The following is a 12,398-nucleotide window of genomic DNA, read 5'->3' as shown; positions in this document are numbered from 1 at the left end:
GTATAAATTACTAAATTTAAAAAGAGAAGCTTTCGTTTTTCTTTTGGGGCCACCCTGCCTTGGTGGGATACGGCTGGTTTGTTGAAAAAAAAAAAAAAATTTATTATTCAAAGAAAGCGAGGTGGTAATTTCATGCACTGGCCAGGAAGGTATACCATCTTTTAGGAGTGAAGAAGAGTAGGATGTGAGTGTGGGGGAGGTGCATGAGGCATTACGTAGAATGAAAGGGGGTAAAGCAGCTGGAACTGACGGGATCATGACAGGAATGTTAAAAGTAGGGAGGGATATAGTGTTGGAGTGGTTGGTATTTTTGTTTAATAAATGCATGGAAGAGGGGAAGGTACCTAGGGATTGGCAGAGAGCATGTATAATTCCTTTATATAAAGGGAAGGGGGACAAAAGAGACTGTAAAAATTATAGAGGAATAAGTTTACTGAGTTCTAGGTAGAAGGTTGGTAGACAGCAACCGCCCAGGGAGGTATTACCGTCTTGCCAAGCGAGTGTAAAACGGAAGCCTGTAATTGTTTTACACGATGGTAGGATTGCTGGTGTCTTTTTATTCTGCCTCGTATACATGCAAGATTTCAGGTACGTCTTGCTACTTCTACCTACACTTAAGTCACACCACACATACATGTACAAACATATATATATACACACCCCTCTGGGTTTTCTTCTATTTTCTTTCTAGTTCTTGTTCTTGTTTATTTCCTCTTACCTCCATGGGGAAGTGGAACAGAATTCTTCCTCCGTAAGCCATGCGTGTTGTAAGAGGCGACTAAAATGCCAGGAGCAAGTGGCTAGTAACCTCTTTTCCTGTATATATTACTAAATGTAAAAGGAGAAACTTTCGTTTTTCCTTTTGGGCCACCCCGCCTCGGTGGGATACGGCCAGTGTGTTGAAAGAAGAAAGAAGTTTACCGAGTATACCAGGAAAAGTGTATTATTGAAAGAATTAGAGACAAGACAGAATGTAGGATTGCTGGAATGTATGAAAGTATGGTGGTACCAACACTCTTATATGGGAGTGAAGCTTGGGTTGTAAATGTTGCAGCGAGGAGGCGGTGGAGATGTCCTGTCTAAGGGCAATGTGTGGTGTAAATATTATGCAGAAAATTTGGAGTGTGGAAATTAGAAGAAGGTGTGGAGTTAATAAAAGTATTAGTCAGAGGGCTGAAGAGGGGTTGTTGAGGTGGTTTGGTCATTCAGAGAGAATGGATCAAAGTAGAATGACATGGAGAGCGTATAAATCTGTAGGGGAAAGAAGGCGGGGTAGGGGTCGTCCCTGCAAAGGTTGGAGGGAGGGGGGTAAAGGTGGTTTTGTGGGCGAGGGGCTTGGACTTCCAGCAAGCATGCATGAGCGTGTTAGATAGAAGTGAATGGAGAAGAATGGTATTTGGGACCTGATGAGCTGTTGGAGTGTGAGCAGGGTAATATTTAGCGAAGGGATTCAGGGAAACCGGTTATTTTTATATAGATGGACTTGAGTACTGGAAATGGGAAGTACAATGCCTGCACTTTAAAGGAGGGGTTTGGGATACTGGCAGTTTGGAGGGGTATGTTGTGTATCTTTATACGTACAGTGGACCCCCGCATAACGATGGCATCACATAGCGATTAATCCACATACCGCTTGTTTTAATCGCAAAAATTTTGCCTCACATACCGCTTAAAAACCCGCTCAACAATTTTCGTCCGAGACGCGTCCAATGTGCGGCCTGAGCCACGCTCACATGTTCCGCCGGTGGCATTGTTTACCAGCCAGCCTCCGCGGTAACATCCAAGCATACAATCGGAATATTTCGTATTATTACAGTGTTTTCGGTGCTTTTTCTGGAAAATAAGTGACCATGGGCCCCAAGAAAGCTTCTAGTGCCAACCCTACAGCAATAAGGGTGAGAATTACAATAGAGATGAAGAAAAAGATCATTGATAAGTATGAAAGTAGAGTGCGTGTCTCCGAGCTGGCCAGGTTGTATAATAAACCCCAATCAACCATCGCTACTATTGGTGGTACAGCTGCTGCTGCTGCTGCACTGTCAGCTGCTGCTGCTGCTGCACTGTCAGCTGCTGCTGCTGCTGTAGCATCGTCTGCTGCTGCTGTAGCATCGTCTGCTGCTGCTGTAGCATCGTCTGTTGCTGCTGTACCACCGTCAGCTGCTGCTGCTGCTGTAGCATCGTCTGCTGCTGCTGTAGCATCGTCTGCTGCTGCTGTAGCATCGTCTGCTGCTGCTGTAGCATCGTCTGTTGCTGCTGTAGCATCGTCTGCTGCTGCTGTAGCATCGTCTGTTGCTGCTGTACCACCGTCAGCTGCTGCTGCTGCTGTAGCATCGTCTGCTGCTGCTGTAGCATCGTCTGTTGCTGCTGTACCACCGTCAGCTGCTGCTGCTGCTGCTGTAGCACCGTTGTTGGTGTGGCTTATTGAGAATACCAAGAAACAATTAACCCCAGAGGATTTGCCACCCAGGATAACCCAAAAAAGTCAGTGTCATCGAAGACTGTCTAACTTATTTCCATTGGGGTCCTTAATCTTGTCTCCCAGGATGCAACCCACACAAGTCGACTAACACCCAGGTGAACAGGGAAAAATGCCTGGAACTAGTGCTCATATTGGTGAATTTAAAGCCAGCAAAGGTTGGTTTGAGAGATTTAAGAATCGTAGTGGCATACACAGTGTGATAAGGCCTGTTCTGTAAGAAAATGCCAAACAGGACCTACAGTACTCAGGAGGAAAAGGCACTCCCAGGACACAGTGTCTCATCAGTCATTGCTGCATCTTCAATAAAGGTAAGTGTCATTTATTCTTCATTTAGTAGACTAGTACATGCACAATATATACTGTGCATGTACTACTCTACTATTGTGCATGTATCCTTCTCTTTGTGTGTGGGAAAATGTATATTTCATGTGGTAAAATTTTTTTTTTCATACTTTTGGGTGTCTTGCACGGATTAATTTGATTTCCATTATTTCTTATGGGGAAAATTCATTCGCATACCGATTATTTCGCATAACAATTACCCCTCTTGCACGGATTAAAATCGTTATGCGGGGGTCCACTGTACATGCTTCTAAACTGTTGTGTTCTGGGCACCTCTGCAAAAACAGTGATTATGTATGAGTGAGGTGAAAGTGTTGAATGATGATGAAAGTATTTTCTTTTTGGGGATTTTCTTTCTTTTTGGGTCACCCTGCCTCGGGGGGAGATGGCCAACGTGTTAAAAAAAAAAACATTATTATTATAATGGAGAAGCTCTAAACCCGTAGGATTATACAGCGCCTGTGGGGGGAGGGGATGGAAGGTATTCAGGCTTAATTTAGGGTACTGGAGCACAGATACAATTCCCTAGATCAAGAGCCCCTCACCAGCATCAAGGAACCTCCCTTGAGAGGGAAGCTCGCATCCTGAATTTTTGCTCGTATCCAGAAACAAAAAATCAACCAAGCGACTGCTCATATCCTGAAAAACTCGTATGGTGGGGCACCCATAAGCCAAGGTTCCACTGTATTTTTAATTGTATTGTAACCCTCTTCTCCTGTATACATTACTAAATTTAAAAAGAGAAACTTTCATTTTTCTTTTTGGGCCACCTTGCCTTGGTGGGATATGGCTGGTTTGTTGAAAAAAAAATATCATGTATGTACTCATCTTATTGTTGCCACAATCATATTACCCTAGTGCTGATAATACCAGACAGTAAAGTGCAAGACAGAGAGATTGAGGGAGGAACGGAGAGAGGAAGAGGCAGTGAAGAAAGTTAAATCAAGAAATATGCTAGTATTTCTGCCTAAAAACACTACATGCATTAATCATAAAAAGCAATACAATTTAAATTTGAGGAGGTATGTTGTAAAAGTCAACTAAAATGCCGGGAACAATGGGCTAGTAACCCCTTTTCCTGTAAAGATTACTAAAAAGAATAAGAAGAAGAAAATTGTCAAAGTGGGAAGTCTGAATGTGCGTGGATGTTGTGCAGATGATAAGAAAGAGATGATTGTGGATGTTATGAATGAGAAGAAGCTGGATGTCCTGGCTTTAAGTGAAACAAAGCTGAAGGGGGTGGGAGAGTTTCAGTGGAGAGGAATAAATGGGATTAGGTCAGGGGTTTCAAATAGAGTTAGAGCTAAAGAAGGAGTAGCAATAATGTTGAAGGATAAGCTATGGCAGGAAAAGAGGGACTATAAATGTATTAATTCAAGGATTATGTGGAGTAAAATAAAGATTGGATGTGAAAAGTGGGTTATAATAAGCGTGTATGCACCTGGAGAAGAGAGAAGTGTAGAGGAGAGAGAGAGATTTTGGGAAATGTTGAGTGAATGCGTGGGGAGTTTTGAATCAAGTGTGAGAGTAATGGTGGTTGGGGATTTCAATGCTAAAGTGGGTAAAAATGTTATGGAGGGAGTAGTAGGTAAATTTGGGGTGCCAGGGGTAAATGTAAATGGGGAGCCTTTAATTGAGCTATGTGTAGAAAGAAATTTGGTAATAAGTAATACATATTTTATGAAAAAGAGGATAAATAAATATACAAGGTATGATGTAGCACGTAATGAAAGTAGTTTATTAGATTATGTATTGGTGGATAAAAGGTTGATGGGTAGGCTCCAGGATGTACATGTTTATAGAGGGGCAACTGATATATCGGATCATTATTTAGTTGTAGCTACAGTTAGAGTAAGAGGTAGATGGGAAAAGAGGAAGGTGGCAACAACAAGTAAGAGGGAGGTGAAAGTGTATAAACTAAGGGAGGAGAAAGTTCGGGCGAGATATAAGCGACTATTGGCAGAAAGGTGGGATAGTGCAAAGATGAGTAATGGGGGGGTTGAAGAGGGTTGGAATAGTTTTAAAAATGCAGTATTAGAATGTGGGGCAGAAGTTTGTGGTTATAGGAGGGTGGGTGCAGGAGGAAAGAGGAGTGATTGGTGGAATGATGAAGTAAAGGGTGTGATAAAAGAGAAAAAGGTAGCTTATGAGAGGTTTTTACAAAGCAGAAGTGTTATAAGAAGAGCAGAATATATGGAGAGTAAAAGAAAGGTAAAGAGAGTGGTGAGAGAGTGCAAAAGGAGAGCAGATGATAGAGTGGGAGAGGCACTGTCAAGAAATTTTAATGAAAATAAGAAAAAATTTTGGAGTGAGTTAAACAAGTTAAGAAAGCCAAGGGAAAATATGGATTTGTCAGTTAAAAACAGAGTAGGGGAGTTAGTAGATGGGGAGATGGAGGTATTAGGTAGATGGCGAGAATATTTTGAGGAACTTTTAAATGTTAAGGAAGAAACAGAGGCAGTAATTTCATGCACTGGTCAGGGAGGTATACCATCTTTTAGGAGTGAAGAAGAGCAGAATGTAAGTGTGGGGGAGGTACGTGAGGCATTACGTAAAATGAAAGGGGGTAAAGCAGCTGGTACTGATGGGATCATGACAGAAATGTTAAAAGCAGGGGGGGATATAGTGTTGGAGTGGTTGGTACTTTTGTTCAATAAATGTATGAAAGAGGGGAAGGTACCTAGGGATTGGCGGAGAGCATGTATAGTCCCTTTATATAAAGGGAAAGGGGACAAAAGAGACTGTAAAAATTATAGAGGAATAAGCTTACTGAGTATACCAGGAAAAGTGTACGGTAGGGTTATAATTGAAAGAATTAGAGGTAAGACAGAATGTAGGATTGCGGATGAGCAAGGAGGTTTCAGAGTGGGTAGGGGATGTGTAGATCAAGTGTTTACATTGAAGCATATATGTGAACAGTATTTAGATAAAGGTAGGGAAGTTTTTATTGCATTTATGGATTTAGAAAAGGCATATGATAGAGTGGATAGAGGAGCAATGTGGCAGATGTTGCAAGTATATGGAATAGGTGGTAAGTTATTAAATGCTGTAAAGAGTTTTTATGAAGATAGTGAGGCTCAGGTTAGGGTGTGTAGAAGAGAGGGAGACTATTTCCCGGTAAAAGTAGGTCTTAGACAGGGATGTGTGATGTCACCATGGTTGTTTAATATATTTATAGATGGGGTTGTTAAGGAAGTAAATGCTAGGGTGTTTGGGAGAGGGGTGGGATTAAATTATGGGGAATCAAATTCAAAATGGGAATTGACACAGTTACTTTTTGCTGATGATACTGTGCTTATGGGAGATTCTAAAGAAAAATTGCAAAGGTTAGTGGATGAGTTTGGGAATGTGTGTAAAGGTAGAAAGTTGAAAGTGAACATAGAAAAGAGTAAGGTGATGAGGGTGTCAAATGATTTAGATAAAGAAAAATTGGATATCAAATTGGGGAGGAGGGGTATGGAAGAAGTGAATGTTTTCAGATACTTGGGAGTTGACGTGTCGGCGGATGGATTTATGAAGGATGAGGTTAATCATAGAATTGATGAGGGAAAAAAGGTGAGTGGTGCGTTGAGGTATATGTGGAGTCAAAAAACGTTATCTATGGAGGCAAAGAAGGGAATGTATGAAAGTATAGTAGTACCAACACTCTTATATGGGTGTGAAGCTTGGGTGGTAAATGCAGCAGCGAGGAGACGGTTGGAGGCAGTGGAGATGTCCTGTTTAAGGGCAATGTGTGGTGTAAATATTATGCAGAAAATTCGGAGTGTGGAAATTAGGAGAAGGTGTGGAGTTAATAAAAGTATTAGTCAGAGGGCAGAAGAGGGGTTGTTGAGGTGGTTTGGTCATTTAGAGAGAATGGATCAAAGTAGAATGACATGGAAAGCATATAAATCTATAGGGGAAGGAAGGCGGGGTAGGGGTCGTCCTCGAAAGGGTTGGAGAGAGGGGGTAAAGGAGGTTTTGTGGGTAAGGGGCTTGGACTTCCAGCAAGCGTGCGTGAGCGTGTTAGATAGGAGTGAATGGAGACGAATGGTACTTGGGACCTGACGATCTGTTGGAGTGTGAGCAGGGTAATATTTAGTGAAGGGATTCAGGGAAACCGGTTATTTTCATATAGTCGGACTTGAGTCCTGGAAATGGGAAGTACAATGCCTGCACTTTAAAGGAGGGGTTTGGGATATTGGCAGTTTGGAGGGATGTGTTGTGTATCTTTGTATGTGTGTGCTTCTGGACTGTTGTATTCTGAGCGCCTCTGCAAAAACAGTGATGGTGTGCAGGTGTGGTGGAAGTGTTGAATGATGATGAAGGTGTTTTCTTTTTGGGGATTTTCTTTCTTTTTTGGGTCACCCTGCCTCGGTGGGAGACGGCCGACTTGTTGAAAAAAAAAAAAAAAAAAAAAAAAATGTTGTGGAGGGTGATGTTGTGTGGTGGGATTTCATAGATGGCAGTGATGTGTGACAGCAAGCTGTGGAATGGCAACGTGTGGAAGCAAGTTGTGAAGAATGATGGAAAGTGAAGTGTGGAGGCCTGTCATGTCTTTGATATACCTCTGAAAAGTCTCAAGAGTTTAACTACTCTCAGAGCCCGGCCATGGGCCAGGCTCGTCCGGTGCTTGCCTGATCAACCAGGCTGTTGCTGCTGGAGGGCCACTGCCCCATACATCCATCACAGCCTGGTTGATCTGGCACCTAGTGAAGATACTTGTCCAGTTTCCTTTTGGAGACTTCTACACTTGTTCCAGCTGTGTTTCTGACATCTTCTGGCAAGATGTTGAATAGTCTGGGACCCCGGATGTTGATACAGTGTTCCCTTATTGTCCCCACTGCACCCCTGCTCCTCAATGGGTTTATTTTACACTTCCTCCCATATCTCTCACTCCAGTATGTTGTTATGGCAGTGTGCTGATTTGGGACCAGGCCCTTGAGTACTTTCCAGGTGTATATTATCATGTATCTGTCTCTCCTCTGCTCCTATGAGTACATGTTCAAGACTTGAAGGTGTTCCCAGTAATTTAGGTGCTTTACTGGCTCAATGTGAGCTGTAAACGATCTCTGTATTTGTTCCAGCTCTGATATTTTTCCTGCTTTGAATGGGGCCATCAGCACTGAGCAATATTCTAAATGAGGGAGTACTAGCAACTTGAAGAGCGTTACCATCGGCATTATTTCCCTTGTTTTTGAAAATTCTCAATACCCACCCCGTTATCTTCCTGGCTGTCGTGATCTTTGTCTTGTCATGTTCCCTAAAAGAAAGGTCAGCTGACATAATTATTCCCAGGTCTCTTACATGTTCCTTTCATTCTATTTGGTGACCCTCTTGAGTTTTGTATATAGTGTTCCTTTTGAGTTCTTCATTCTTTCCACACCTAAGCAGCTGGAACTTATCCCCACTGAATGTCATGTTGCTCTCCACTGCCCACTGGAAAACCCTGCTTATGTCTTCCTGTAATTTTTCAGTGTCCTCTACCACTGACTTTCGTGCTTATTTTAGTGTCATCTGCAAAGGATAATACAAAAGTGTGACGGGTGTTTTGATCTATGTCTGTTATAAGGATGAAAAACAGGAGAGGTGCCAAGACAGTACCTTGGACACTGAGCTTTTGACCTTGCTAATGCTGTATCTTGCTCTGTTTACTACTACTTGTTGTGTTGTGTGTGTTAGGAACCCAAAAATCCATCTGCCTACCTTCCCCATAATCCCCGTGGCCCTCATTTTGTGCACTATCATTCCGTGATCACATTTGTCAAACACCTTTGGAAAATCTGTGTAAATCACATCTGCGATTTGGTCTTCTTCCAATGCCTCCGTAATTCTGTCATAATGGTTCAGCAGCTGTGACAGGCATGAGCGTCCTGCTCTAAAACCATGCTGTTGTGCTGGCCCATGAAATTTGCAATCTGCCATCTCATCACTCTTTCGAAGATTTTTATGATTTGAGAAGTTAGAGCTACTGGTTTGTAATTTTTAGCTAGTGCTCTACTATTTTCCTTATGCAAAGGAGCTATGTTTGCACTCTTTAAAGCCTCCAGTATTTCACCTAGATCTACGCTCTTTCTTCAAAGAATACTGAGGGCTCATGCTAGTGGTACTTTGCACTTCTTTAGAAATAGAGCATTCCATGAGTCTGGTCCAGGTGCTGAGTGAGTGGGCATGTTGTCCATTTCTTTTTTTGAAATCTATGGGATTTGTACTAATGTCCATTAGTTGGTCTGTGCAGCCTTCTGCTAGAGTGAAAAATATTTCTGCATTTTCTACCTTGCTGTCATTTAGTGGGTTGCTGAACACCGACTAACACTGTACTCAGTGTGGCTTTGTTTCTCCTTGAGTGAATATAGACATTTTCATTAATCCATCTATGATATTTTCTTCAAAATTATATAAGAAACACATTACATAGTATACATAAAAACATGCAATGTTTATATGCAATGCATGTTTAATAATAATCACTCTTGGGCACATTAAATGTCTTATTTTAGGTTAAATGTCTTATTTTAGGTTAAAATAGACATTTTCATTAATCCATCTATGATATTGTCTTCAAAATTATATAAAACGCATTACATAGCATATAAACATGCCCTTGTTATTCGTTCACTAAGAGTGTCCCTCTAGTCTTAATGCCATAGTTATAATACTAATATATAATAATCACTCTTGGGCACATTAAATGTCTTATTTTAGGTTAATATAGACATTTTCAGTAATCCATCTATGACATTTTCTTCAAAATTATGTAAGAAATACATTACATAGCATATAGCATATAAACATGCAATGTTATCGAGTGGTGAGTACCGGCGAATCAAGGAGGGTGGAGGAAGGAAGGTAAACATTACATTTTTCTCTGATGCAGCATTAGAGAAAACAGAATTTGGCATCTGGTGCAGTAACCGCCCTTCATACACTTTTGTTTACAATTCTCGGCATGAATTATTCATTACTTCTCCCTTTGTTTATGATGGCATCTAAAGGTAGTTAGAAACGATTAAACTCAGTGAACATGGCATGTCAATGTAATAATATGGCTGTGTAGTGTAATAATGTGGCTGTGTAGTGTAGCCCAGAGAGCTACATACGTGTACCTACATCAACAGGCTACCTACACTGAATTCCTACAAATAAATACTACTCACCTCTTGCCCTACATTAAGACTGCAAATATTTTAAGGTAAGTAATGAATGTACTGTAGCAGTAAAAGACAAAGAAGGGAAATAACACTAGAGGGGGCTTTGATACCTGAAGTCCTTATGGAGGTGGATTCCCAACTCCCTGGAACAGATTAATTGTATTTACATTAATTCTTATGGGAAATGTTGCTTCGACTTTAGAACGTTTCGACTTTAGTCCTAGCTCCTGGAACAGATTAAGAACGATACTCAGGGTTCCACTGTATAGGATTTGCTACTACCTATGGTTTTGATATATAGGGCAGATTCTTGGAACATATCCTCCACAGATACGCGGGTCCTATTGTACATACTTTTTCTTCTACTGTCATATATGTGCATGTCTGGCAAGACAGTGACAGTGTAAATGAGAGTGAAAGTGCTTTTCACCCTGCCTCGGTGAGAGACGGCCAGTGTTCAACCCTTTGACTGTTTCGGTTGTATATATACGTCTTACGAGGCACCATGTTTGACGTATATATACTCAAATTCTAGCTGCTTCAAATCAAGCAGGAGAAAGCTGGTAGGCCCACATGTGACAGAATGGGTCTGTGTTGTCGGTGTGCACCATATAAAAAAAAGTCCTGCAGCACGCAATGCACGAGAAAAAAAACTCCGACTTTTTTTTAATTAAAACGCCAACTTTGTGGTCTATTTTTGTATAGTATTTATGGTTATATTCTTGTTTTCTTGGTCTCATTTGATAGAATGGAAAACATATTATAGAAATAGAGGTGATTTTGATTGGTTTTGCTATGAAAAGAACCTTGAAATGGAGCTCAAAGTAGGGGAAATGTTAGAGTTTTGCCAATGTTCAAAAGTAAACAAATGATGTCATTGTCCAATAAATGTCCAACTAGCCATTTTAATATGCAGTCATGAATGGGTTGCCATTATTTATACAATTATTACAATATTGCAGTAGTCTGCATAACAGTAAATCTTCTATTTTTTGTTTGAATAAAAATTCAAAACAGAAAGCAAGAGTAATATCAGAGGAGCCTGGAGACGTGACTGATGAACAAAGAAAATGTTATTTTAGAGCCAGGAATGTCTGCATTGTTCATTCTGGACCCTATTTTGAAATTGGCATATTTTTTAATTTGCATGAAATTGGCCAAATAGCCAATTTCTGACCACTTTACTGGGTAGTTAAAATCGGTAAATGGGTGGTTTCTTGTACTCAATCGATAGAACAAATGGAGTTCTAAGGAAATAGTTATGAGTTTGGTCGACTGGAGCAATGGAATTGGCCGAAATTAGGGCTGAAAGTGGAGGGAAATCGCCGATTTGTTAATATCGCTGAGGTCACTAACTTCGCAAGAGCGTAATTCCGTAAGTTTTCCATCAAATTTCGTACTTTTGGTGTCATTACCATCGGGAAAAGATTCTCTATCATTTCATAAGAAAATATATATATTTTTTTTTAAATTTTTGCGACACCAGGAGACACCAAGATTTGGGGTTGCGACAGTCAAGGCGTTAAAAAAAAAATGGTGTTATAATTTAAATTGCAGGTGAAATCAATGAGACAAAGCAATATAAAGATCTTAAAAAGTCCTCCCTGAACATACTGCTTGTATATCCTGATTCTGGCTGGAACTGCAGATATAAATCCAACCAGTCTATTGCTCTTCGAGACACGAACACCAACATGCCACTGAGGTTTCCATCCTGGTGGCATAAGAGCCCATCGCAGGAACTCTCTGCTGTAGTCAAATCTGCCAAGGTACGTGAAAGTCAAGTGCTAATAAAAGATAACTAAATACAGTAGTTACATGGAAAAATGTTTACAATGCAAAATTACTGTAATACAGTACAATATATCAACTTTTCTACTTTATAGTTTCTGAATCTTACTGACAGTTCTACCTAAATTTTTATACTTCTGGCCTTGCACATTTCAAAATACTGTACAAAACATTTATTGCATTTTCATTACATCACCCGGTTTAGGATCAGTCGAAGGGTGAAGTGACCCCTGAAATCAACAACATCTCAAACATCTCAAACCTAATAAAGAATATTAAGAACTTATGACTATCACTATTTCAAACAATTATTGTATATTTACCTAAACATATTGTCATCATCTTCCACATAATTTTCATTTAGTAGACTGTAGAGGTTTTGTAACTGCAAAAAAAACAAAAACAAAAAAAAAATAATATGTATATATTATCTTGCAAATACAAACAACTTTTATTAATTTTTACAAATTTCACTGTCAGCCAGATACCTGTCACAAGGAAACAGAATGCTGTATCAATAACAAGTTTACTGTAATTATGTACAAGACATGAAATACATAATGAAAATTTTTGGTATTTTAACAGAACAATTTAAAAAAAAAAAGTACAGTAAAACAGACTTTGGTAATTTCAGAAAAAAAAAAACCTGGCTGGAC

General features: G+C 40.2%; 1 protein-coding gene across 3 annotated transcripts in view; it reads right to left on the bottom strand.

The window, feature by feature from the left end:
- The window catches only part of Nmt (N-myristoyl transferase), a 79,883-nt gene that overhangs the window by 46,066 nt on the left and 21,419 nt on the right, over positions 1–12,398 (bottom strand). For all 3 annotated transcript variants that reach the window (XM_053789614.2, XM_070099708.1, XM_053789615.2), the window contains exons 5-6: positions 12,066–12,127; positions 11,566–11,712 (exon numbers count right to left, since the gene is read on the bottom strand). In XM_053789614.2, the coding sequence (XP_053645589.1) occupies positions 11,566–11,712; positions 12,066–12,127 (209 nt within the window). The remainder of the gene's footprint in view (positions 1–11,565; positions 11,713–12,065; positions 12,128–12,398) is intronic.

This window comes from Cherax quadricarinatus, chromosome 68, assembly GCF_038502225.1.
Source record: "Cherax quadricarinatus isolate ZL_2023a chromosome 68, ASM3850222v1, whole genome shotgun sequence".
Taxonomy (NCBI): Eukaryota; Metazoa; Arthropoda; class Malacostraca; order Decapoda; family Parastacidae; genus Cherax; species Cherax quadricarinatus.
This window is presented reverse-complemented; position numbering and strand designations above follow the sequence as displayed.